Source organism: Camponotus vicinus, unplaced genomic scaffold, assembly GCF_025532165.1.
Source record: "Camponotus vicinus isolate PSW18456_S1 unplaced genomic scaffold, iyCamVici1.0 SCAF_11, whole genome shotgun sequence".
In the NCBI taxonomy this organism is placed as follows: Eukaryota; Metazoa; Arthropoda; class Insecta; order Hymenoptera; family Formicidae; genus Camponotus; species Camponotus vicinus.
In genome coordinates, this window is record NW_028141947.1 from 15,567,044 (window position 1) to 15,595,012 (window position 27,969).

General features: G+C 27.8%; 5 protein-coding genes across 5 annotated transcripts; all 5 read left to right on the plus strand.

Moving 5' to 3' along the window:
* The first annotated feature begins 1,664 nt into the window (after positions 1 to 1,664).
* On the plus strand, positions 1,665 to 5,083 carry LOC145961563 (odorant receptor 43a-like). Its single transcript, XM_083081902.1, has 7 exons — positions 1,665 to 1,828; positions 2,329 to 2,598; positions 3,111 to 3,576; positions 3,807 to 3,906; positions 4,419 to 4,538; positions 4,724 to 4,879; positions 5,030 to 5,083. Exons 1-7 carry the CDS (start codon positions 1,723 to 1,725, stop codon positions 5,081 to 5,083), a joined length of 1,272 nt encoding a protein of 423 aa, XP_082938028.1. The 5' UTR covers positions 1,665 to 1,722.
* Positions 5,084 to 6,100: 1,017 nt separating this feature from the next.
* Positions 6,101 to 8,954, plus strand: LOC145961561 (odorant receptor 13a-like). Its single transcript, XM_083081899.1, has 7 exons — positions 6,101 to 6,151; positions 6,357 to 6,632; positions 6,913 to 7,381; positions 7,643 to 7,742; positions 7,891 to 8,016; positions 8,470 to 8,625; positions 8,901 to 8,954. The coding sequence occupies exons 1-7, from the start codon at positions 6,121 to 6,123 to the stop codon at positions 8,952 to 8,954; spliced, it is 1,212 nt and encodes a 403-aa protein (XP_082938025.1). The 5' UTR covers positions 6,101 to 6,120.
* A 5,211-nt stretch (positions 8,955 to 14,165) lies between these two features.
* Positions 14,166 to 17,283, plus strand: LOC145961564 (odorant receptor 13a-like). Its single transcript, XM_083081903.1, has 7 exons — positions 14,166 to 14,196; positions 14,401 to 14,670; positions 14,993 to 15,461; positions 16,007 to 16,106; positions 16,256 to 16,381; positions 16,591 to 16,746; positions 17,176 to 17,283. The coding sequence occupies exons 1-7, from the start codon at positions 14,166 to 14,168 to the stop codon at positions 17,227 to 17,229; spliced, it is 1,206 nt and encodes a 401-aa protein (XP_082938029.1). The 3' UTR covers positions 17,230 to 17,283.
* Positions 17,284 to 17,750: 467 nt separating this feature from the next.
* On the plus strand, positions 17,751 to 22,068 carry LOC145961568 (odorant receptor 10-like). Its single transcript, XM_083081907.1, has 7 exons — positions 17,751 to 17,912; positions 18,049 to 18,318; positions 19,174 to 19,642; positions 20,283 to 20,382; positions 20,552 to 20,677; positions 21,359 to 21,514; positions 21,939 to 22,068. Exons 1-7 carry the CDS (start codon positions 17,879 to 17,881, stop codon positions 21,990 to 21,992), a joined length of 1,209 nt encoding a protein of 402 aa, XP_082938033.1. The 5' UTR covers positions 17,751 to 17,878; the 3' UTR covers positions 21,993 to 22,068.
* Positions 22,069 to 22,869: 801 nt separating this feature from the next.
* LOC145961565 (odorant receptor 10-like) lies at positions 22,870 to 27,149 on the plus strand. Its single transcript, XM_083081904.1, has 7 exons — positions 22,870 to 22,903; positions 23,041 to 23,307; positions 23,596 to 24,064; positions 24,697 to 24,796; positions 24,971 to 25,096; positions 26,526 to 26,681; positions 27,096 to 27,149. The coding sequence occupies exons 1-7, from the start codon at positions 22,870 to 22,872 to the stop codon at positions 27,147 to 27,149; spliced, it is 1,206 nt and encodes a 401-aa protein (XP_082938030.1).
* The last annotated feature ends 820 nt before the right edge of the window (positions 27,150 to 27,969 follow it).

The following is a 27,969-nucleotide window of genomic DNA, read 5'->3' on the forward strand; positions in this document are numbered from 1 at the left end:
CGTAAATATCAAATAAAAATTATATTTTATTTTAATATTTATTTTATTATTAAGCAAAAAATAAAACAAATATCAATAGCAAGCAAAAAAATAAAACAAATATAAAAAGTACAATAAAATTATATATATATATATATATATATATATATATATATATATATATATATATATTGCAATAAATAAATTATAAATCTAAAATTATAAATCTGAAGAAAAAATGTTAAATTTTTTTTAAAGAGCAGATAAAATATTATAAGCTTATGATTGAAATATGTAAGACTTTTATGAAAACGAGATATTTAAGAAGATGTTACTATTTCTTATAAATTTTAATTTCTTTGCATTAGTGTCATTTGTGATTCATTATAAGTTGCAAAACACACACACACACAACACAGACACACACACACACACACACACAATATATATAAGCAATATAACGTTACGTAGCAACGATTAATGATGATAGTGAAAGCGATCCGTGTTTGATATTTCTCTGAGAGAAATTTCTAACACTTTATAGAATAATAACGTGACCCAATTTACTCTAGTTATATTTGTTCTATAAAATATAATCAGGATGATCTCAAACAAAAGAATCAAATAAGAAAAAGTTGATTCCGAATCAAGCAAAGAATATATATACGAAATTCGACGAATCACTGCGTATATTGTGGAAATGAATTAACTTATAGCAAAAATGTCTGCTAAAAATATATCACTAAACGAGTTTTTTTTATAGGCCAGCGATGAGGAGAAAAAGATATGCGAAACGGGAAATAAACGGTTGAGCTCAAACAATTGACCCTTAGAATCCTGACACGGTTGCTAGAGTGTGAGTTATTATTCGGTCAATTTTACGGTTTAATTACCCGTTAGTTAAGCACGCTAATTAAGACAGCAGGCATCTTCAAGTGGCGTGACTGAAGTGATTTTCACAATTTGTGCAGGGAGACTCTTTTTGAAAAAAACCTTAAAAAATGTATATTTTCATGTAAATGGAAAGGATAAATATGTTCCTGGCAAAAGACAAAAATGAAAAAAAAATCTATTTTATAAAAATATGTTTCTCGTATAAAAAAGCACAACTTATATTTTTTGTGATTAATCTTTCGCTTTTAATTAAGTTTACAAACTATAGTAAATTTTAATTTTTATATTTTTTAATTCTCTTTTTTTAAATAATATTAAAAAGAATTGAAAAATTGTAGAAATATTAAAATAGGAAAAATTCAAGTAAAATTTGGCGGTTTTAAGTAGAAGCTAAATAATTTCAAAGAAAAATGATCTGACTGCTCAAAATATCAAAGTAGACGTAGAAATTTGAAATTGAGATAAAAAATCGGAGAAAAATTTCTCGGGTAAAGTATGTTTTATTCGTTTCTCACCATTTGTTTCGCGTCCGTTGTTCGCATAATCGCAACTAGTTTTCCTTGAATTATTATGCTATGCTGGAAGAAGGTTTCTATAGAGATACATTAATAATGCATCAATTTACGTATGCAACAGTATGCATTTTTTAACTATTTCTACTTTATTCGCGATGTGCAGAAACTTCGAAGTTAACATTTTCTCGAATTTCTTTTTTTTTTTATCGAACTTCGAGGGGATGATGTATTATATTTTAATGATATGAATTGCTCATCGCGGTTATCGGTGTATGCAATATTTAATGCGTGACTATTCTATAGGCCCTAAGTTTAATACCTCGTGTATCTCGCGATGATCTCCGAGTATGTAGTTGGTGGGGATACATTTTTTTTTACGGAAGAACATAGTACATCATTAGCCTTCGATATGGATGCTGCCAAATATTCGGGATACGCAGGTTGTTCTCGTTTCTATCAAAATATTTATTTGGTGATCTAAGAGAGTTAATTATTTTTTTATTAAATTGTAGTATATATGGCAACATTATTATTACTATGTATTAATATATTGTTCAAGTTAAAAAAGACGTGCATTTTTAGAGTTGTATAAAGTGTATACATATGTATATATATGCATAATTATACATATGTATATATATGCATATTTTAAATAATTATGATCTAAATAATTCCTACAGGAACATTATAAATATAATATATAAGTGTATTTTTTTGTAAGAGAAAGACAAAGTGCTTAAAGTGCTCGATTTTCCTAAGCTAGTGTAAAAGGGAAATGTGTGGACTGAGATACCGAGAGAGATAATGATATAAAATAATTAATAATTTGAATAATATGTTATATGAATTATGTATTTTATCAATACTTTTGCAATGCAAAATATTGTTTCCTTAAATTAATTCGTGAGTTCAAGCAAACGCAATATTTTTTCGTAGCTAGACTTTAAGTGGGCGGTGGAGTTGAATCGCTATAGTCTGGAGCTTATCGGTCTTTGGCCGAAAATGGAAGAAACGACGCGGGAGAAGTTAATGGCTAATGTACGTGTATTTTTGCTAATAATTATGGTAACTTTCGTTTGCGTGATTCCCTGCATACATTCCCTGATAAGAGTTTGGGGAGACCTGATGTCGATGACGGACAATCTGCAGTTCACCTTACCTTTGGTGTCGATGATAATGAAGCTCGTCATCATGTGGAGCAAAAGAGCTGGTAGATACGTTTCACAATTTTTCTCATAGCGGAAATTTGGGCAGGAAAATGAAGACTTCTTTAAAAAAAGATAAAATAATGTTATAGGAAATATTAAAAATTTTATAAAATAATAAATATTAAAATATACGATTAAAAGGAACAAGGAATAACATAATAATGCAATTATTTATGCTGATATATACGTTTTGCGCGTAACTTAATAAATAGTACAATTTTAGTGCAAAAATATATTTTGTGTATATATAAGAAATTATTTTATGTTTTACGTTTAGATCTAATTTCTCCTGAACAACTTTTAGTTTTATACATGTAATTTAAATACATATATAAGATACACAACGATGATAAAAAATTCTCTTCCTTTATAATAAATCTTTCAAGATCATTTTTATAATTTGTAACTTTATCATTGCAAAATTATCTATCTTGTTACATTTATTCAACGATTTACATTTCACGACTTTTTCACTTTAATTTAACCATTTAATCGTTATAATCTACCTTTGAAGCTCTCGCGCCGATCCTGAACATGATCGCCAAAGATTGGCTGAGGCTCAAGACCGACAAGGAGCGTAAGATTATGATAAGATGCGCACGGATCCCTCGTATGATCATAATCTGCGGATTCGTTATAATGTTCGCGTCGTTTATCCTGCTGTTTATTCTGCCATGCCTCGGGATCACCATGAGATACATAACGAACGTGACCGATCTAGGCAAACCGTTGCCCCTGCAGACGTATTACTTGTACGACACCGACAAGAGTCCGTATTTCGAGCTGACGTTTCTCGCTCAGGGTGTCACTCTCATGGTATCCGCCATGGGTTACAGCGCGATCGACAGCCTCTTTGGATTGCTGGTTTTTCACGTCTGCGGCCAACTGGAGAACCTTAAGGGCCGATTAACGGATGAAAAGGATCCAAATTTCGATCGTGTCCTGGCGGATGCGGTAACGGATCACGTACGCCTTATCAGGTTTCGTACTCATTGCTTATTCACTGATTCGATTTTTATTGACGATGATGAAGATTGGAATAAAATCATTCGAAGAAATTAATAGATGTATATTTCCAATAGAAAAATTGCGTGACACCTGAAATTATAGAATATACATATGTTTATAATCTTTCAGACGTAATCAATTATAAATAATTAAAATGCATTCTATCTTCTTATTTTTAAATTGTAAATTTTATTTATTATAGATGTGTTAAAGTCATCGAGAGTACGTTTACTTTAATGCTTCTTGGATTATTCCTTTATTTCGGTACATTATTTAGTCTCTATGGATTCTTACTAGTTACCGTAAGTTGACAAATTTCTTTCTTTCGTAGGAAAATAATTTATTTATCGGTTTTAATTTGTTCTATTCAATATTTTGCTTTTATTGTGTATATTTAGATTAAAATTAAACGAAAATTATATTTTTTAAATTATATCATACATACTTCATACATAAGTCCTTGATAAACTATACGAGATTTAGTCGATTTATTATGTGTGTTAACAAGATAATATGGAATATTTATGCAATTATACATAATTAGACATAAATATATATATGATATAAAATTGTGAGCAAATTATGTATCCGATTGTACGCAATAATTTTACACAAAACATATTATTTTTATATATTGCGAAAAGAAAATGTATACATCTGCATATAAAATGTCTGAAATATTAGATATATATATGTATAAAAATCCAATTATTATATCATGAAAATATTTATTTGTATAGTAATAAATTTAATATTTCTAGTGTATAGTAAGAAATTTAATATTTCTGTGTTCCCCTTTCTTCTTTAATCGTAGGTCATCACCGATGGACGTCATTTGTCTCTTGTCAGATTATTGTTTCTTATAATGGTCGTTGTGAATATTTTTGGGCATATGTGTTTGTACTGTATAGTTGGAGAATTTCTAATAACGCAGGTAAACAACATTTAGATTCTTTTTATTAACGCAACTTTTATTAAAATAAAATAAATAAGAAATGTAATTGAAGATATCTTAATTTTCGTTCTTTTAATAGTTTCTTAATATTTTCTATAACATTTTGAGTAGTATAAAAATATTAATTAATGATCAACTTCTCTGAAGTTTGTATTGCATTGTAGTGCGAAGGTATATATCGTGCTGCGTGTGATTATCGTTGGTACAAATTAGAGCCAAAGCAAGCGAGAAATCTAATTTTATTAATGATCCGCGCAAATAAGCCACTTTACGTAACAGTCGGCAAGATTTTTCCTTTAACGATGAATGCTTTTTGCAGCGTAAGTGAAAATATAATTATAAATTCGTATATAGTGTGTATTTCAGTTATTTTATTAAAGAATTTTATATTTATATAAAAAAAGATTTCACCAATGTTATAATGTTAATGCCATACAATTGTTTAAAATACAGCTTACTTACTATTTCAGCTATTAAAAACGTCAGGCGGTTATATATCGGTTTTGCTTGCGCGACGTGATTAATATATACCACTGAATCGCATTAATATATAATTATTATAATCATGATAATAACAATAATTATTATGATGATATTATTATTGAACATCGATAGAGTGGTAGAGGATTGGATAGTACTTAAAGTATTTTTATTTAAAATATGATTGTATTTGATTTTGAATTCGTTATAGAAAGATAATCTTGTATACTCTTTTCATTTCATATATATATTTCGTATATTTTATTTAGATTATATTTGACAAATATGCTGTGTTTTGCTCCGATAATCTGATTGAATGTAGTAGTGAAAAAGTAGCCAATGTATTATTATTGACTTCAATATCGACTATAAATAAATTTGTAATATACTTCCTTCATTTTCTTAGTATTAACAGAAAATTTAATTGCGCAATAGAGTAATAAAAATAATTTATTTTTGTTTTCCATAATTATCGTATTATTTTTTTGCATTATATTCTTTTGCATAACAATTTGGCCTACTTAATCACACATTGAAAAAATTAATTGTAATATATGTGTGTTATAGTTAACCAGATAAAATAATATTGCATCTCTATTCGCATATTTATATCGCAATTCGAGAAAATGTTTTTAAAAAAAGTTCAAATTATTAAATTATCTTCTGTTCCTGCTAATTTAATATTTTGCACATTTTTCATCGTACAAATTGCGCTTTTTTTGTACAAATTTTGTTTCTTTTGTCTTTTCCCTAGGACTCTACTTATACAATGTATTATCTTTCGATGCGTACGTAAAGCATTATAAAGTGCAGAAAAGAAGTTTCACGCAAGCTCGCAAAATGTTGAGATACAATACACGTTCTTGTTATTCTTTCTACTTACGACTCTTTTCTCTCTTCATGCTCGAAAAGTTTTGTTATAAAACGAAAAACTCTCTCTGCTGCCAACTAGGGATAGCTTTTGTAATATTTAATGCAAGTAGATAGAGGCGCTTGCACTTATGTCGCGAGCATGCGTGATGGTCATTTTATATCCGCAGAGTGGGAAGAGAAAACTTCTCCTCACGTGCTAGTCTTCGACATGAACATTTCAAGATCTTCAGGATACAAAGGTACTAAACAGATCATATCGTACATTTTTCGCTTCTAGTATATTTCACATTCTAATATATTTTTGAATTGACAATATTTCATTTACAAATAATAATTTATTTCTATTATTTCTTCAGTGTCAAGATATTATCTTCCATGATCTATAAGTGTAATTATATTGTTCAAGCTTCTTGTTTACGAAATTAAAGAAAAAACAATTGTCAGATTTCGTGTGGGCAGTTGAACTACATCGCTTGGGTTTGGAACTGATCGGTTTATGGCCTAATTGTAAGACCGATGAAGCCACGAAAAAAGGTCACGGGTCTGACATTCGAGTGGGTCTTGCCTTTATTACGGTGATACTTGTCTCCGGTGTTCCCCTTATATGGGCGCTCTTACGAGTTTGGGGCGATATGGTGCTTATGATAGACAATTTGAGAATTACATTACCTCTCATAGTGGTTTCGATAAAATTTGTTATTATGCGATGGAAACGAACAGGTATGGGTTAGACTCTATTTGTGATGCAAAATCTAATCTTGCATTTTCTTTTTCTTCGTCAAATTTTTTCATGGATTTTGATTTATTAGAAGCATATTGATCTCGGAAAAATGAGGAATTATTAATTATTTAAAATTGCAACACACACACACACACACATAAAATAAATTAAACTATAAAATGCCGAAAGATTTCTTCTTTCTTTATTTTAAATTTAAAAAATCGCTTATTAAAATCTGTCATCTTTGTATCTTAACAATACCTATTTTATATTTTCAAGTTTTGTTATCCATCATAAACACGATGGCGGAAGATTGGACAACGTTAAAGTTAGCCGCGGAGAAGGACGTGATGATAAAACGAGCACGAACCGCACGGTTACTCGTAATCTTCGGATATATTATAATGATGCTGGCGTTTGTCATGCTAATTATTCTTCCCTGCTTTGGTATACAAATCAGACATATAACGAATCTTACGGATCGAAACAAACCGTTACCGCTACAGACGTATTATTTCTACGACACGGATCAGAGCCTGCAATTTGAATTGACATTTCTCGCTCAAGCCATAACGATTTCTTTGGCAGGTATAATTTATACATCGGTAGATGCTTTTTTGGGACTCGTAATCCTTCATATCTGCGGCCAATTGGAGAACTTTAGGCGCCGAGTGATCAATTTAGTTTCGTGCAAAGATTTCAACAATGCTCTAAGTAATAGTGTGGTGACTCATTTACGACTCATCAGGTATGGCTTTTGAAAATTGTGTCAATATATCAAAATATTATAAAGATTGACAAAATTTTTAAAAAAAAGGTTGATTTTTGAACGAGGATTTTAATTTTTAAGTGTTAAACTTTTATTCATATTTTGATGTAAACATCAATCTTTTTAATACGATCTATCACACAGATTTTTTATTGTTCTTTAGTTGTTCTTAAATGTGTAAAAAATTTATTGATTTTAATGCAATATTATTTTAAAAATATTTATATATAATACTTACAGATTTGCTGATAACATTGAGGATACGTTCACTTTAATGATGTTGGGATTGCTATTCAATTTTGGTATTGTGTTTTGTTTATGCGGATTCTTGTTGCTTACCGTAAGTTTTCTATTGTATTACGAGTATATTTTAAAATGTTAAAAAAGTGTTTTATTTTTGTTCTTCTAATTTCCATAATATATCTAAAACTCGTGATATTTGTTTTACATTTATCCGTTTCTATTAATTAGCGAGATATATTATTCAGGTAGTTACTGATAAAAAAGTAAGTAATGCGGGTCTTCCACAAGCATGCTACATGGCAGTTGCTACTCTCATTTTATTATCGCATACGTTTCTCTATTGCGGTGCCGGAGAGCTTATAACACAACATGTAAGTCATATATTTAAATACGAGAATAAGTCACATATATTGAATAAATGAAGTAAATTATATATTTAAATAAGTAAGTATAATATATATTTAATTTTTTTGTGTATTTCGTAGTAAAAAAATTAATATTTCTCGTATTATATGTTTAATAAAATAATTACATTAATAGAATTTTTATATATTACAATTGTGTTTGTCATTTTTCACAAATACAAATCTTAAATTTAATTTGTCATATTGTTTAGAAATCATTGAGATTCACATTGTTATACATATTTGTAAAATCATTTACATAAATATGATTGTTGATTGAAGTTAAAAAAAATTTTTCATCTATTTCGTTAGATGATGATATTAAGTAAACTTCAATTAACTTTTATTAATGTTTATGAGAACGGCTTGTATTATGAAATAAACATGGATATTCATATATCGTTATGTGTATTTGTTAAGTGTAATGCAGTATATCGTGCAGTATGCGATCTTGAGTGGTACAAATTGGAGTCGAGAAAGGCGAGGAATCTTATTATATTAATGATACGAATCCATGAACCCTTTCGTATCACTGCTGGAAAAATTGTTCCACTAACCATGACCACTTTTTGCAGTGTAAGATCATTTTTAATTTATGTTTCCCCGCCCGCATTCTTAAAAATTTTTAAAAATTTATTTATATTAGACTTTTTAGCCGAGAAAATGCTATCTAATTATTAATCTCAATTATAACAAATGTTGCGTGATTATATGACATGAAAGTATATCGATATTAAATGTGCAAAAGCTTTTCCTTTTTTAATATATTTTTTATGTATATATTTTGTGTATATATTTTGACTTAAATATTTTGTGATTGTAACATATTTCTAAAACATATTTATTTTCAGTTATTGAAAACATCAGCTGGCTATATATCGTTTTTATTGGCGAAGCGAAGTTGAAAATGTACATCGAAAATAATAGTGTTATTATTAGTTACTTATTTTTTCGACAAAAAAAATGAACATATTTCCAATTAGATGTATATTACAATATTATAGATAGAATAAAATTGTATTATTCAGTAATTGTTATTAGAAATAAAAATTGTACATTGTTTACCTCATTGTATTTGTTATATTTATAATAAATTATATTATTATGTATTGTGTGTGACATATGACTTGTATTATCCGTCACAAGAACAGAGCTCGATCTAAAAATTAAAAATCTGTATGTTTTTGAAGAAAAAATATTCTTATATTTTAAAATCTCTTTAGTGTTAGTGCGCACATTCTTTGTGTATACCTAGTGTATATCTAGTGATAGTGATAGTGATAGTGACTTTTGTGTTTAATTTATATCTTCAAACCAACATCGAGAAATGCATTCATTTACACAGTTGTGGTTTTACAATTAGATGTATTGTATATCATTTGCTCCAATTTTGAAAAAAAACGAAAAGATGAACAGAAGTATGGTCTTTGAGATGCAAGAATACACTAAATCACTTGCTAGGAAGGATTTGGCGAAATATTTGAATTGTTATCACAGATATTATAAAATTGCGATTTTATATCTCGTAAAGCGTTGGCAAATCTTGTCAAGAGAAGAATATTTGAGATAACTCTATATGAAAAGTTCCAGCGTTTAAAAAAAATGATGATAAACATGATAACAAACCGAAATTATGGGAAATGAATAATAGACAATTCAAATGTCAAGATAAAGATTAATTATATATAGAATTCAAATGTCAAGATAAAGATTAATTATATATAGAATTCAAATGTCAAGATAAAGATTAATTATATATAGAATTCAAATGTCAAAACAGATTAGACAAAAGCGGATGGAACTATGTATCAAACTAGTAAATACAGGAAATTTTACGGGAGTTTTTTCGACGATGAAAGAGAAAGAAATCAGACCTCTGCCAAGAAATTAATCAAATTAATTTTGTATTAAGATACTCATTTATAATTCTTTGTTATATAAAATTGTAAAATTGTTATTCATTGTTATTCTTTGATATCACACTCACTGGTATATGTTAAGCGTACTTTCCCTTTGATAGTTAATCTTGTGTATTCGCTGATTGCTGGATGGATTTTCTCTATGTCTATCAAGACCTCTTATGTCAGCAACCAAAAAAATTAATATCTGAAACAGACATTTCACTTATATTATTTCTTTATTATTTTTTCTTATTTTATTTTTATTTATTATTTTTATTTCTTATTATTATTTCTTATTATTTTTTGTCTATTGCATTGTTAATTGTGCTAAGTTTTCCGAAAAAATTTAAACCGAAGTGAATCGAATGAACATCTTGTCTAATCATTAATGGACACATAAGCTTGCCTAATCATTATTCGATGTTCACACGTCGCATCAATGGTTAATTATTTTATAGAAAAATTATTATCGTACTTTGAATTATTGTCGAACATATATAAATTCGTAATTTTATATTTTCTAAAACCATGACAGGTTTCATTGAAAAAAAATGGATTGCAATTTTATGCATCAGAATTCGCATGAGAAACTTTGATAATAATATTATTTAATGAGAAATATAGTTATAAGATATGTTTATACTGATATATTAAAAGATTTATACTGATATATATTAAGATAATTAATAACACATTTATTGTTACGTGTATCAACGAATATGTTCTTGCAAAGACGAGAAAGAAATATGTAAAGCAAATGTAGCATTGTACTTTTCTTATCGTCTTATTTTTTTATTATATTTCTTTAATACTAAATTCTCTTTGTATTCTACACAAAAAAGTTTTCCTACGTAACAAGCAAATGTATCATTATCTTTCGTTGCAAAGTGAACGCACGTAAAGAAGCGATATAAAGTGTGAAACTTTTGAGACAAGTTCGACAGGATATCGATGATATATAACAACACTTTTCATTTTATTAAAAAAAAACAGACGTTTTTTATTCATTAGTTATTCACATAACTATTTTAATGCTTACAAAGTTTTTTGACGCAGAAAATTATAAGCAATGACTATCTGCGATATTCTCAGAGACGCGAGCGTCTGAGCACGTTGACCGGTGGCAAGGGCGAGAAGGAGAACCAATTGTTTGGCGATGTCATTTAGGGGGTACAAGTCGTACGGGTAAATGAGAGCTAACTTCGCGATTACGGGTGCCGGATCCCAGACCCAATCATATCTCGGTTGTGGTGGTTTGAGTGCTGCAACGCCCCTGCAGAAGCGTCTGACAGCCGGATGCTGTCCAATTTCGTTTACGGAGATTAACGAAATTGCCGATTCATCCCTGAATACGATGAGATAGACTTTAGTTCCTGTGCTAGAAAATCCAATGTTTGAGAAACCGACGGAGAAAAAAGGGGTAAACGGCGGCGCTGACAAAAATTCCACCAAAGGCGGAGAGGACGCGCATACTGCTTAATGGTCGATTCGGATAAGGAAGCCAGCATTGTAGAGATGGTATTAGGCGGCTTTTAAAAGCTTCGCTGATACTCTCCCGACTGCCAGGGAAAGGGATCTCCACGCTGGATGATGGTTCTTGAAAGGCGAAGAGAGCAAGGATTAACTAGGCGAAAATATTATCAGAGTCGAAATTAGCAGACGTTGGAATAAGGGGAACCAGGCCTGAGAGGGCCACCAAGGAACTACTAGAGTTCCCGTTGCTTCTTCGTCTGCTATTTTTCTTAATACGCGAGGCAGCAGGATAAAGGGCGGAAAAGCATAGAAATTCAATTTCCTCCATGAGAAAGTAAATGCGTCCACTGTGATCGAGCTCGGGTCTGGGAACCGTGAAACGTATGCACTGCACTTGGCGTTGAGTAAAGACGCGAAAAGATCTATATCAAATGGACCAAAGACAGTAACCACTCGCTGGAAAGCTCTGTGTGAGAGGGACCATTCGGTATTGGGGTCTGCGATGCGAGATTCGGCATCGGCAATATAGTTTTCTAAAGATGATATGTACGACGCGAAGACGAAGATATTTCGCTCTTCACACCAGTGCCAAATCTGCCTCGAGATTTCCGAAAGATGAGGATACTGGATAGATCCGAACTTGTTAATGTAAGCTATCGCGGTTGTATTGTCAATACGAAGGAGGATATCACAATCATGAAGGTCGGCTGCGAAACAATGAAGGGCATTAAAGGCAGCCCTAAGTTCTAGTGAATTAATGTGAAGGGACCTATCTTCCCCCGACTACCAGCCGTGTGTGCGCGACTCGCCGCAAGCCGCTCCCCAACCGTTCAAAGAAGCATCGGAAAAAATTTCTCGGACAAATCTGCCCGAACGGATTCGATTAGACTGGTCGGGGTTCGATAGAACATTAATCCACCAAGAAAAATCTGATTGAAGATGCGAGGGGATTTCCATGAATGCTGAAAAGTTTTCGTTGCACCTGACCAGCGCTAGAAATTTCTCGCGTTCAAATTAAGAAGAACGTAAGAATATTAATATAATATTTTATAAATTTATACGATTTATATAATGTAGCGTAAGATTATTAACATAATTTTTTTATAATTTAATACGATTTTTTTATAAATTCGTATAAATTTGTGATTTCCATTAATAATATATGCATCCGTTGTGCCGAATCTCTTTGTTTACTGCTCACAGCTAAAGTTTTTTTTTCACCTTCACATACACGACGTTCTCTAGCGATCTATTTTTATTTTCGTTTCTGTTTCGATTATGTGTTTAGATTTATAACATTAAAAAGGGTCTGAATGAGACCCAAACGTTGCGTTTGTTTTTTTGTAATATTTTTTGTAAAATTTTTGTCAATTCACGTACTAAAAACTACGTCGGGTTCTAGCCTTTTTTTAATCATTTTCATTTATATCGTATGACATTTAATTTAAATAATTATTATTAATATAATTTTATATTCTGTTCCTCTCTTTTTCTATCTTCTATATTTATAAAATAATTATTAATCAACATATTTATCAAAAATGGAGAGTTTATAAATATAATAATCTAGTCTTTTCTGTTTTTTTGACAAATATTAAAATGAAAAATTTATTCTTAAAATGTGTCGACAACTTGTAACTTTAATTTTAAATTAAATCAGAAAAGTAATTATAAAACATTAAAAATTTAATTATTTAATTTAATTTAATTATAAGACATGGAAAATTTAGATATTGAAGATATAATTACATATGTAACATGGAACTATAGTCAATATTATTTTTTAAATAATTTTATTTTATAGTTTCGTAAGTTATTTTTTAAATAAAGATATATTTATATTTGCAGCTATTAAAAACATCGGCTAGTTATATGTCATTTTTATTGGCAATGCAAAATTAAAGGAAACAAATTGATATTGTACATGAATATTTATTAATTCAAGTGTAGATAGAAATGAACAACGAATATACATATTTCAGTTAAAAGTACTAATGAAAGTCTTAATGAAAGTCAGTAATTATATTTGTTATTAAGAAAATAAAATTTTAATTTTAAAATTACAATCATCATTGTTATCAGAAGAGCTCGATCAAGTAGATTTCTATATCGCGTTTTTTTCAACAAAAGTATAGAAAAAGAACAAACATTTAATTCAAAATTTTGTGCACCGACTATTGCACTTAATGTTACACAATAAATGTGTTCTTGCAACAAATATGCAAAAAATATGTAAAATAAAAATGTGATATTCTACTTTCTATATTGTAGACTTTCTTTTCAGATGCGAGAGAGAAATAAGTAAAGCAAATGTAGTATTTTCTGTATCGTTTTTATCGTATTATTCTTTTTTTTAATTTTTTCGCAGTACAAAATTTATCCACTATGTAACATACAAATGTATCATTATCTCTCGTTGTAATGTGAAGGCATATAATAAAACGCTACAAAACATAAAAAAACTTTTCTGACAAGTCCGACAAGAGTTTTCAACGATATAGCGTCACAACATATCTTCCATTTTACTGATACAGACGCGTTCGTAACTTTTCTTATGCTCATAAAGTTTTATCTCGAAATAAGAAACTATAAGCCATTGAAAGTAACATTTTTAATATTTAATGCATCTTTCGCCTTAGCCAGGTTGTTGTGCTCGTTCTACGAGCATGCGTGATAGTTATTACAGAATAGAAAGAATATGATGGTCAACACCTCTACAATATATATTTGTTAGACTTTGACATGGACATATCGAAATCCTCAGGTCATAGAGGTAAGAAACCTATACCATACATTTTCTACTTATAGTGATAAATTTTCAATATATTTAAATTAATATTGTATTATAAATTTATATGTCATATAAATTATATTACACATACATATATTGCACCTTCATCACTTTTTGTCAAAATTTTATTTATATATAAATTAGTAATTACTACTCAAATTTCTTAAATAAAAGTCTTATTTAAAGATTTCGTATGGGCAATTGAATTAAACCGTCCCAGCTTAGAATTGATTGGCTTATGGCCTACAACTGATGGAATCTCCAAAAAAAGTCTCGGTTTTAATATTCGTGCGAGTTTCGCTTTCCTTATGATAACATTTTTTCTTATTATTCCTTTTGTACATGCGCTTACGCGAGTTTGGGGCAATATGGCACTAATGATAGACAATTTACGATTTACATTACCTGTTTTGACAGTTTTACTAAAGCTTGTTGTCATGCGATGGAAGCAATCAGGTATGTCTGGATTGATGTAGAATACATAGCTATAGATCTCATTTCTTTGTCAAACTCTTATCTCTATACTTAATTTATTACTTTATATATTGGGATTAATATTATATTAAAATAAATTATAAATATATTATATAAGTCATATATCATAATATATTTTTTTATTATCGCAACGTTATATATATGTCGAATTAAATTAAAATTCCAATGTATATCGATTTTCCTTTCGATTTATAGATTAACAAATAACAGCAAATTAGATATGAATTAGATATGAATTATTTATTTATATTACTTATCGATATTGTTTCTTTTATGTGTTTAGTATTGTTATCCGTCGTAAATATGATGAAAGAAGATTGGATGATATTAAAGCAAGACGGAGAAAGAAATGTAATGATGAAGCGTATGCAAACCTCTCGACTGATTGTAATTTGTGCATACGTCCTGATGGTATTCACGTTAATTATCATGATTATTTGTCCTTATTTTGGTCTATCGTTCAGACATCTGACAAATCTCACGGATCGAGATAAACCGTTTTTCCTGCAGTCATATTATTTATACGACACAGATAAGAGTCCACAGTACGAGTTGACATATCTTACTCAAATTGTAGCATCGTTTTTGGTCTTGATAATATATACATCGGTAGATACTTTTCTTGGATTCGTGATCTTTCATATCTGCGGTCAATTAGAGAATTTCAGAGGCCGGTTAGTCAATTTGATCGCGGGCAAAGAGTTCAACAAAGCCTTGAGTAATAACATAGTGACTCATTTACGACTTATCAGGTGTGCGTTTTGATTGTGATAGAATTTCACAAATTTAACGGAACTTTTGAAGAAATTGATCTTAACACAGTATTTCAATTTTTATAGATTTAAATTTCTTCTCATGTAATCTGATTATATAAAATGTCCGATAAATATACACATACACATACATACACAAAATTTTATACATAAAATAAGATATTTCTTTTTTTTATTTCTATTTATACATTATTGATTTTTATCTAAATTCTCTTTTTACAAAAATTCACTAGCGTTCTACTCATACTTTATATCATTAAATGAAATTATATTAAATTGTTGCACATTTTAAAAAATTTAATTGAAAATTGAAAGCTTTAATTTTATTTTCAACATTAATTCTAATAAAAGAGTATTTAATAAATAATGCAATGTTAAGCAGAAAACATTTTTATATATAATTATTCATCACACACACAATATATGCGTATATACATAATCTTAAGCGAATATTCTTGTACAATGTGTACTAAGTGTATAATTTTTATTAATTTTAAATAATGTCATCTTAAATATGTTTGGAGATATGTCGATAACATCGAAGACATATTCACTTTAATAATGCTTGGATCAGTAATATATTTTGGCATTATATTTTGCCTTTCCGGATTTGTGTTCATCGTTGTAAGTTCGAATAACATAGATTATATTAAAAATGTTTCATATGTTAATTTTTAAAACAATTTGTGCAGTATGTATTGTATGTTTTTGTATGTTATTGTTATTTATTATTTCTTTTATCTGATTTTATTAATAAGCGATATGTTATTCAGATGATCAATAACGAAAAGATAAATGTTACGAATTTATTACAAATATATTGCATGATGGCAGCTATCATTATTTATTTTATGCAAATGTTTTTCTATTGCTATGTTGGAGAGCTAATAATAGAACAAGTAAGTTACAACTTCATACACGTATAAATAAATATGGAAAATGATTATTTATATATATTTCTATATTAATACAAAACTAAATAAAAATAAATATATATGATATATAAATTAAATTTTATCTAACTTTTACTAATGTTTATAGAAATATCGATACATTAAAAAATAATATGAATATTTATACATTATTATATATTTCTTTCCTTGTTAAGTGTGAAGCAGTATATCGTACTGTGTACGATCTTGAATGGTACAATTGGGAATCTAAACAAGCGAGAAATCTTATTCTATTAATGGTACGAGTTCAGCAACCATTCCGTATCACTGCGGGAAAAATTGTTCCATTAACAATGGCCACTTTTTGCAGCGTAAGATTATTAATATTTTTTAAGTATATTCTATCTCACTCTTTCTCCTTTTTCTGCATCGATATAATGAAATATAATTATTGATTATATTTATCATTTGAATGTGGAAATTGGATGGAATGATATATTTTTTTTCTGACTTTCTGACAAATATTCAAGGGAAAATCTTTTTTTCAAAATGAGTTAACATAACTTGTGACTTTTAATTTCAAATTAAATCTGTAGTCCGAAAAATATCATTTAATTATAGAACTTCAAAATTTTGACATTAAAAATGTAATTATAAATATAATTATAATTATAAATGGAACTGTAGTCAATATTACTTTTCAAATAATTTTATTTTATATTTGAGATTCTATACTTTATTATTTTATAATTTATTATATATTTAAATAAATTTGTAAATAAAAATATATTTATTTGCAGCTCTTAAAAACATCAGCCGGTTATATATCATTTTTATTAGCAATGCAGAATTAAAGAAATTAAATTATATATGAATATGGTACTACATATGGTACCACATATGATTACTATATTAATTCAAGTACATAAGAATATGAAATAATAAATACGTATTCTCCAGTTAAAATTATTAATAAAAGTCATTAATTATATTTATTATAAAGAAAATAAAATTTCACATTATTTTATTCAATGTTTTAAATGTAAGAGGGAAATTTGTAGAGCAAATGTAGCGCTCTACCCTTATTATTGTAATATTTTTTTCCTTTTTTTTTATCATAATTTTCTGTACATGCTATATATAAAATTATTTTCAATACGTAACATGCAATATATCATTATCCCTCGTTGCAAAGTGAACGCACGTAAAGAAGCTATAAGTATAAAACTTTCGAGACAAGTTCGGCAAGTTATCGACGATACATAACAACACTTCTCACTTTATTAAAAAAAAAAACGTTCACATAACTATTTTAATGCTACAAAGTTTTTTATGACGTAGAAAACTAAGCAACAGGAAATAGCATCTTTAATATTTAATGCATTCTTCGATGAAATAGTCAGGTTGTTGTACTCCCTTTATGAGCATGCGTGATAGTTATTTTAATATAGAGTGGGAAAAACAAGACGACATCTTTTTAATATATGCGTGTTAACCTTTGATATGGACACATCTATGGAATCTTCAGGTTACAGAGGTACTGAGCCTACGTTATATATTTTTTTGCTTGTAGTATAACATTGAAATTTCAATACTTTTAATCAAAATTTTATAATCTACATTTTAATTTATAATTACTACATAAGTTTATTAAATAAAAGTTTTATTTAAAGATTTCTTATGGGCAATTGACTTAAACCGTCGGAGCTTAGAATTGATCGGCTTATGGCCTAATATGAATGGAGTCGTTAAAAGAAAATTTGGTCCTGACATTCGTGCAAGTTTTGTTTTCATTACGATCGCATTTATTCTTGGTATTCCTCTTGTACATGCATTTATGCGAGTTTGGGGCGACATGATACTAATGATAGACAATTTACGACTTACATTACCTATATTTTTGATTTTATTAAAATTTGTTATTATGCGACAAAAGCAATCAGGTATGTCTGGATTTAATGTAGAATACGTAGCTATATATATCTCATTTCTTTGTCAAATTCTATTACAACATTTAATTTATTATTTACATATTAAGAGTAATATTACTTAAAGTTAATTATATTATCGCAATATATATACATATATATATATATATATATATATATATATATATATATGTATATATATATGTATATACAGGGTGATTCTGAACAAACGTTTGTCTTTAAAATATCAAATTCTTGAATGAATTCTAAAACGATTTTTCCTCATGCAAAATTTTGCCCGAAGCTTAGTTTTTAAACTATAAAGGAAAATAGTTACCTAACTACTTACGGAACGAGTACAAGAGGTAGGCAGGGACGATGCGATATAGGTGATTACGTGGGGCACTCGCCGCGATCAGCTGATTGCTATACGCGATGACTGTAACAATCAGTGTGTGTGTGAGAATGCGTACGCACACACACACACACACACACACACACACACTCTGATTGTTACAGTCATCGCATATAGCAATTAGCTGATCGCGGCGAGCGCCCTACGTAATCGTCTATATCGCGCCGTCCCTGCCTACCTCTTGTACTCGTTCCGTAAGTAGTTAACTATTTTCCTTTATAGTTTAAAAACTAAGCTCCGAGCAAAATTTTGCAAGAGGAAAAATTGTCTTAGAATTCATTCAAGAATTTGATATTTTAAAGACAAACGTTTTTCCAGAATCACCCTGTATATATCAAATTAAAATATATACCAATTCTCTTTTCGATTTATAGATTAACAAATAACAATAAATTAGACATAAATTATTTATTTATTTTATTTATTACCGATATCACTTTTTTTACATGTTTAAGTACTATTATCTGTTATAAACATGATGAAAGAAGATTGGATGACATTAAAACAAGTTGCAGAGAGAGATGTAATGATGAAGCGTGTACGGATCTCTCGATTGATTGTAATTTGTGCATACGTTCTGATGGTATTTTCGTTAATTATGATAATTATTTTTCCTTATTTTGGTCTATCGTTCAGACATCTGACAAATCTTACGGATCGGAACAAACCATTAATTCTGCAGACATATTATTGTTACGACACAGATAAAAGTCCACAGTTCGAGTTGACATATTTTACTCAAGTCGTAGGACTGTTTATGGCTGTCGAAATGTATGCATCGATAGATAGTTTTCTTGGATTAGTAATTTTTCATGTTTGCGGTCAATTAGAGAACTTCAGAAGCCGATTAGTCAATTTAAACGCAGATAATGAGTTCAAAAAAACTTTGAGTTACAACGTAGAAACACATGTACGACTTATCAGGTGTGAGTTTTGATTCTGACTTGATAAAATGTCGTAAATTCAATTTTTGAAGAAATTAAGCCTAACACGATGTTTTAGATTTAACTTTCTTCTCATGTGATTTAATTATAGAAGATTTAATTATAGACACACACACGTGTGTGTGTGTGTGTGTGTGTGTGTGTGTGTGTGTGTGTGTGTATATATATATATATATATATATATATACATGCATACATATATACATATGTAAAATAAGATTTTTTCCAATCTTTTCTTTTTAATTTTCATCTACATTTATAATTATTATATAAATTCTTTCTTTTGTAAGAATTAATACTAATATCATTCTATTTGCTTTTTGAATCATTAAACTAATTTTTTATTAAATTTTATTAAATTGGCTTTTTATGAAACTCAACTTGTCACAATTGAAAGTTTTTATATTCGATGTATTTTTATATTCAATGCTTGTTGAAATATAGCAAAATATTTAGCAAATAATGCGAGATTAATTATAGATTAATTAATTACAGATTGTTTTATACATATAATAGCTACACGTGTATAAAATCTTAAGTGTATTGTCATACAATATGTACTGAATGTATTTTTATTGGTTTTAATATAATGGCACTTTAAATGTGTTCTATGTTTGGAGGTATGTTGACATAGTCGAAGATATATTCAATTTAATGATGCTCGGATCGATGGTACATTTTAGCCTTTTACTTTGTGTATTCGGATTTGTGCTGCTTGTTGTAAGTTATGGTAACATATTATAAATTATATTAAATATGTTAAATGTATTTAAATAATCCTTAAAATATTCAGTTGCGGTGAATTGTATGTAATCGTGTGTTATTATTATTTATTATTATTATTTTTTCTTGTAATTCGTTTTTATGATTCATTGTTAATGTTATTCAGATGATTAATAATGAGAAGATAAATGCTGCGAGTTTCTCACGAATATATTACGTGATAGTAATTATCATTATTTTATTTGCGCAAATGTTTTTCTATTGTTATGGTGCAGAGCTAATAACAGAACAAGTAAGTGACAACTTTATATACATATAATATAAATATGATATACATTATTCGTGATCTATCACAGTTTTAACTTAATATTATATACATTATATAATAAGTTTAGCAAACATTTTTATATTAAAAAAGAACTTTTATAGTTGTATTTTTCATTGTTGAACTTTAGTACAGTGCTACAATACTATATTGAAATTTGTTTTTCAAATTCTCTGTACGTTTAATAGTATATATGTTTTGTATATAGATATATGTTTAATATACATATATTTTTGTTTATGTATATATATATATATATATATACATATATATATATATATATATATATATATACGTTTAACATATTATATGTCTATATATTTCCCTAAGCATTAAATAAAGATAATTCTGCAAAATATAAATATAAAGCGTTTCTTATATTAAACATAAATCTTACTTCTATTTGCAAAAAGACTCTTTGTAAGATTGAAAGCTAGTGTTTATATTTCGATATCTGAATACCATATTTTGGAAGAAATGAAAAATAAATGATAATGAAGGGAAATTTTTATCAACAATAATATCAACACATCAACATCAACAATAATATTAATATTTAATAATAATATTATTTAATATAATAGTATTATTTAATTATATTCAATAATAATGATATTTATGTACTATATTGTATGTTCTCTTATTAAGTCTGAAGCAATATATCGTACTGTATACGACCTTCAATGGTACAATTGGGAATCTAAACAAGCGAGAAATCTTATTTTATTAATGGTTCGAATTCAGAAACCCTTTCGTATCACTGCAGGAAAGATAGTTCCACTAACGATGACCACTTTTTGCAACGTAAGTTATTAATTATTTATATTTTAACTATATTTTAATTCTCTCTTTTTCTGTCTTCTGTATTTATAAAATAATTATTAATCAACATATTTATCAATTAAATTGGGAAAGTTCATAAACTCATATAATGATATAATCTTTTCTGACTTTTTGACAATATTAAAGTAAGAGATTTATTTTCAAAATGTGTTGACAATTTGTAACTTTTAATCTTAAATTAAATCTGTTAGAAAAGTTTATAGAAATTATAAGAGAAAAATTTAATTTAATTTAATTTAATTTAATTATAAGATATTAAATATTTAGATATTGAAAATATAATGTTACAAATATAATATAGAACTGTAATCAATAATATTTTATAAATAATTATATTTTATAGTTTCCTAAATAAATCTTAAAATAAAGATATATTTATTTTTAGCTATTAAAAACATCGGCTAGTTATATGTCGGTTTTATTGGCAATACAAAATTAAAGGAATCAAGCTGTATTATATATGAATATTTCATTAATTCAAGTAAATAAAAATGAACAACGAATATATTTTCTCCAATTAAAAGTGTCAATGAATATCAATAATTATATTTGTAATAAAGGAAATAAAATTTCACATTATTATAACTCGATGTTTGCTATTTATCGTAAATTATATTATTTTTGTTTGAAGAATACAATATTATAAAAAAGGCTTTATCACAGACTATCACAGATTTCGATATCAAGTTTTTCAACAGAAAAAGAATCAATTTTTTATTCAAAATTTTCAACACTACTGCACTTAATGCTATACAATAAATGTGTTCTTGCAACAAATGCGAAAAATATATAAAGCAAATGCGATATTTTATACATTCTATATTGTAGACTTACTTTTTAAATACCAGAAAGATATTTTTGTAAAGTACATATAACATTTTATCTTTTCCATCGTCTTATTTTTTCTCTTTTTTATTGTAATTTTTCCATATTCGCTATACAAAAAAAATTTTTCCACTACATAACGTACAAACATATTATTATTTCTCACTGCAAAGCGAACGCACGTAATAAAGCGTTACGAAGCATGAAGAAACTTTCGAGACAAGTTCGACAAGTTATCGACGATATATAACAACACTTCTCACTTTATTAAAAAAAAAAGACGTTCACATAACTATTTTAACGCTTACAAAGTTTTCACGACGCAGAAAACTAAGCAACAGGAAATAGCATCTTTAATATTTAATGCATTCTTCGATGAAATAGTCAGTTTGTTGTACTCCCTCTATGAGCATGCGTGATAGTTATTTTATTATAGAGTGGGAAAAACAAGACGACAACATCTTTTTAATATATCTGTGTTAACCTTCGATATGGATACATCTATGGAATCTTCAGGTTACAGAGGTACTGAACATACGTTATATATTTTTTTGCTTGTAGTATAACATTGAATTTTCAATACTTTTTATCAAAATTTTATATAATCTACATTTTAATTTATAATTATTACTTAAGTTTATTAAATAAAAGTTTCCCTTAAGATTTCTTATGGGCAATTGACTTAAACCGTCGGGGCTTAGAATTGATCGGCTTATGGCCTAATATGGATGGAGTTAAAAGAAGATTTGGTCCTGACATTCGTGCAAGTTTTGCTTTCATTATGATCGCATTTGTTCTTGGTATTCCTCTTGTACATGCGCTTATACGAGTTTGGGGCAACATGGTACTAATGATAGACAATTTACGGCTTACATTACCTATATTAACGATTTTATTAAAATTTGTTATTATGCGACGAAAGCAATCAGGTATGTCTGGATTAAATGTAGAATACGTATCTATATATCTCATTTCTTTGTCAAATTCTATTACAGCATTTAATTTATTAGTCACATATTAGGAATAATATTACTTAAAGTTAATTATATTATCGCAATGTATATATATATATATATATATATATATATATATATATCAAATTAAAATATATACCAATTCTCTTTTCGATTTATAGATTAACAAATAACAATAAATTAGACATAAATTATTTATTTATTTTATTTATTACCGATATCGCCTTTTTTTACATGTTTAAGTACTATTATCCGTTATAAACATGATGAAAGAAGATTGGATGACGTTAAAACAAGTTGCAGAGAGAGATGTAATGATGAAGCGTGTACGGATCTCTCGATTGATTGTAATTTGTGGATACGTTCTGACGGTATTTACGTTCATTATGATGATTACTTTTCCTTATTTTGGTCTATCGTTCAGACATCTAACAAATCTTACGGATCGGAACAAACCATTAATTCTGCAGACATATTACTGTTACGACACAGATAAAAGTCCGCAGTTCGAGTTGACATATCTTACTCAAGTCATAGGGATGTTTCTGGCTGTCATAATATATATATCGATAGATAGTTTTCTTGGATTAGTGATTTTTCACATCTGCGGTCAATTAAAGAATTTAAGAAAACGATTAGTCAATTTGGACGCAGATAATGAGTTCAAAAAAGCTTTGAGTTACGACGTAGAAACGCATGTGCGACTTATCAGGTGTGGATTTTGATTCTGACTTGATAAAATGTCATAAATTTAATTTTTGAAGAAATTAATCCTAACACGATGTTTTAGATTTAACTTTCTTCTCATGTGATCTAATTATAGAGGACATTCTATGATTACACACACACACACAAACACACACACGCACGCACGCACACACGCGCGCGCGTGTGTGTGTACATACATACATATATACATATATACATATGTAAAATGAGATTTTTTCCTATCTTTTCTTTTTAATTTTCATCTACATTTATAGTTATTATATAAATTCTTTCTTTTTTAAAAATTAATACTAATGTCATTCTATTTGCTTTTTGAATCATTAAATATTACATTTGTTATTAAATTTGATTAAATTGGCTTTTTATGAAACTCAACTTGTCAAAATTTAAAGTTTTTATTTTCGATGTATTTTTATATTCAATGCTTGTTGAAATATAGCAAAATATTTAGCAAATAATGCGAGATTAATTATAGATTAATTAATTACAGATTGTTTTATACATATAATAGCTACGCGTGTATAATATCTTAAGTATATTGTCATACAATATGTACTGAATGTATTTTTATTGGTTTTAATATAATGGCACTTTAAATGTGTTCTATGTTTGGAGGTATGTTGACATAGTCGAAGATATATTCAATTTAATGATGCTCGGATCGATGATATATTTTAGCTTTTTATTTTGTGTATCCGGATTTGTGCTGATTGTTGTAAGTTATGGTAACATATTATAAATTATATTAAATATGTTAAATGTATTTAAATAATCCTTAAAATATTCAGTTGCGGTACGCATTGTATGTAATCGTTTGTTATTATTATTTATTATTATTATTTTTTTTTCTTGTAATTCGTTTTTATTATTCATTGTTGATGTTATTCAGATGATTAATAATGAGAAGATAAATGCTGCGGATTTCTCACGAATATATTACGTGATAGTAATTATCATTATTTTATTTGCGCAAATGTTTTTCTATTGTTATGGTGCAGAGCTAATAACAGAACAAGTAAGTTACAACTTTATATACATATAATATAAATATACATTATTCGTGAGCTATCACAGTTTTATCTTAATATTACATGCATTATATAATAAGTTTAGCAAACATTTTTATATTAAAAAAGAATTTTTATAGTTGTATTTTTCATTGTTGAACTTTAGTACAGTGCTACATTACTATATTGAAAGGACCCCGCGGAATCCTTATGGAAAATGGCTTTTGGTCAAATGTTTCGAAACTTTGCAAAAAGATAGTTCTCAACATGTAGATTAAAAGTGTTCATGGGCATGAAGCTCTAAAAATTCGAGATTTTCAGCTACAGCCATCCAAAGTGGTAGATTTTTTAATTTCTGCAGCGTATTCCGAAGTTCGGCAACGGTAGCTTATCTTAGTTGGATGAGGTTTTACAAAAAAGTAGTAAATACAAAAATTTTGTGGAAACAAAAAAGCAAAAAAAAACAAAAAAGTAACTCTGCCATTGACAGTTCCAAGCCTGTATTTAAAAAGAGGAGGATAAAATAACAAATATATGTATATATTTTCAATCTGTCACACACACACACACACACACACACACACAATTAAGGCAGTCTACTTAGCACAATAAATCATAAATCAGATAGTCTTGATAATTCTCATGCTTCCTACATGCCTATGTTTCTTAAACTTTGAGGACTTATAACTTTCACTTTCCCCAACGTAAAAAGCTTTTCATAGGATGTTTTGGAAAGTTCTCGACCGCAACTATACAAATATGCAATCAAAAAAGTGCGAAGCTCTGGCCCAAAAATCAATCTTATTGGTTCAAACTCCTTCAAAAATCTATCACTTTGAATGGCTGTAGCTGAAAATCTCGAATTTTTAGAGTTTCATGCCCATGGACACATTTAATCTACATGTTGAGAACTATCTTTTTGCAAAGTTTCGAAACATTTGACCGAAAGCCATTTTCCATAAGGATTCCGCGGGGTCCTATGTCTTTCAAATTCTGTGTACGTTTAATAGTATATATGTTTGGTATATTACATATGTTTAATATACATATGTTTTTGTTTATATATATATACGTTTAACATATTATATATCTATATATTTCTCTAAGCATTAAATAAAGATAATTCTGTAAAATATAAATATAAAGTGTTTCTCATATTAAAGATAAATTTTACTTCTATTTGCAAAAAGACTCTTTGTAAGATTGAAACCTAGTGTTTATATTTCGATATCTGAATATCATTATGTTTTGAAAAAAATTTTTTTAAATGATAATGGAGGGAAATTTTTATCAATAATAATATCAACACATCAACATCAACAATAATATTAATATTTAATAATAATATTATTTAATATTATTTAATATAATAATAATATTTAATTATATTTAATAATAATAATATTTATATACTCTATTGTATGTTCTCTTATTAAGTCTGAAGCAGTATATCGTACTGTATACGACCTTCAATGGTACAATTGGGAATCTAAACAAGCGAGAAATCTTATTTTATTAATGGTTCAAATTCAGGAACCCTTTCGTATCACTGCAGGAAAGATAGTTCCACTAACGATGACCACTTTTTGCAACGTAAGTTATTAATTATTTATATTTTAACTATATTTTAATTCTCTCTTTTTTTGTCTTCTGAATTTATAAAATAATTATTAATCAACATATTTATCAATTAAATTGGGAAAGTTCATAAACTCATATAATGATATAATCTTTTCTGACTTTTTGACAATATTAAAGTAAGAGATTTATTTTCAAAATGTGTTGACAACTTGTAACTTTTAATCTTAAATTAAATCTGTTAGAAAAGTTTATAGAAATTATAAGAGAAAAATTTAATTTAATTTAATTATAAGATATTAAATATTTAGATATTGAAAATATAATGTTACAAATATAATATAGAACTGTAATCAATAATATTTTATAAATAATTATATTTTATAGTTTCGTAAATAAATCTTAAAATAAAGATATATTTATTTTTAGCTATTAAAAACATCGGCTAGTTATATGTCGGTTTTATTGGCAATACAAAATTAAAGGAATCAAGCTGTATTATATATGAACATTTATGAATATTTCATTAAATAAATTCAAGTAAATAAAAATGAACAACGAATATATTTTCTCCAATTAAAAGTGTTAATGAATGTCAATAATTATATTTGTAATAAAAGAAATAAAATTTCATATTATTATAACTCGATGTTTGCTGTTTATTGTAAATTATATTATTTTTATTTGAAGAATACAATATTATAAGAAAGGCTTTATCACAGACCATCACAGATTTCGATATCAAGTTTTTCAACAGAAAAAGGATCAATTTTTTATTCAACATTTTCAACACTACTGCACTTAATGCTATACAATAAATGTGTTCTTGCAACAAATGTGAAAAATATATAAAGCAAATGCGATATTTTATACATTCTATATTGTAGACTTACTTTTTAAATACCAGAAAGATATTTTTGTAAAGTACATATAACATTTTATCTTTTCCATCGTCTTATTTTTTCTCTTTTTTATTGTAATTTTTCCATATTCGCTATACAAAAAAAATGTTTCCACTACATAACATACAAACATATCATTATCTCTCACTGCAAAGCGAATGCACGTAATAAAGCGTTACGAAGCATGAAGAAACTTTTAAGACAAGTTTGACAAGAGTTTTCGACGACATATAGCGATACAATATACCTCTCACTTTACTAAAACAGGCGTTCGAAACTATTCTTATGTCCACGAAGTTTTGTTTCGAAGCAACTATAAGCCATTGAAGTAGCATCTTTAATATTTAATATACTCTTTTCTGAAGCAACGTCAGGTGCTGCTATATTCGCCCCACGAATAT

Bases quoted from the DNA above. Each gene is read 5' to 3' on its own strand.
- LOC145961563 (XM_083081902.1), top strand. From the start codon at position 1,723: ATGATCTCCGAGTATGTAGTTGGTGGGGATACATTTTTTTTTACGGAA. The intron at 1,829-2,328 runs GTTGTTCTCGTT...TTTCGTAGCTAG, and splicing joins CAAATATTCGGGATACGCAG to ACTTTAAGTGGGCGGTGGAG. The intron at 3,907-4,418 runs GTAAGTTGACAA...CTTTAATCGTAG, and splicing joins ATGGATTCTTACTAGTTACC to GTCATCACCGATGGACGTCA.
- LOC145961561 (XM_083081899.1), top strand. From the start codon at position 6,121: ATGAACATTTCAAGATCTTCAGGATACAAAG. The intron at 6,633-6,912 runs GTATGGGTTAGA...TATATTTTCAAG, and splicing joins TATGCGATGGAAACGAACAG to TTTTGTTATCCATCATAAAC. The intron at 7,743-7,890 runs GTAAGTTTTCTA...TATATTATTCAG, and splicing joins GCGGATTCTTGTTGCTTACC to GTAGTTACTGATAAAAAAGT.
- LOC145961564 (XM_083081903.1), top strand. From the start codon at position 14,166: ATGGACATATCGAAATCCTCAGGTCATAGAG. The intron at 14,197-14,400 runs GTAAGAAACCTA...TCTTATTTAAAG, and splicing joins GAAATCCTCAGGTCATAGAG to ATTTCGTATGGGCAATTGAA. The intron at 16,747-17,175 runs GTAAGATTATTA...ATTTATTTGCAG, and splicing joins CAATGGCCACTTTTTGCAGC to CTCTTAAAAACATCAGCCGG.
- LOC145961568 (XM_083081907.1), top strand. From the start codon at position 17,879: ATGGACACATCTATGGAATCTTCAGGTTACAGAG. The intron at 20,383-20,551 runs GTAAGTTATGGT...AATGTTATTCAG, and splicing joins TCGGATTTGTGCTGCTTGTT to ATGATTAATAATGAGAAGAT. The intron at 21,515-21,938 runs GTAAGTTATTAA...ATTTATTTTTAG, and splicing joins CGATGACCACTTTTTGCAAC to CTATTAAAAACATCGGCTAG.
- LOC145961565 (XM_083081904.1), top strand. From the start codon at position 22,870: ATGGATACATCTATGGAATCTTCAGGTTACAGAG. The intron at 23,308-23,595 runs GTATGTCTGGAT...TACATGTTTAAG, and splicing joins TATGCGACGAAAGCAATCAG to TACTATTATCCGTTATAAAC. The intron at 24,797-24,970 runs GTAAGTTATGGT...GATGTTATTCAG, and splicing joins CCGGATTTGTGCTGATTGTT to ATGATTAATAATGAGAAGAT.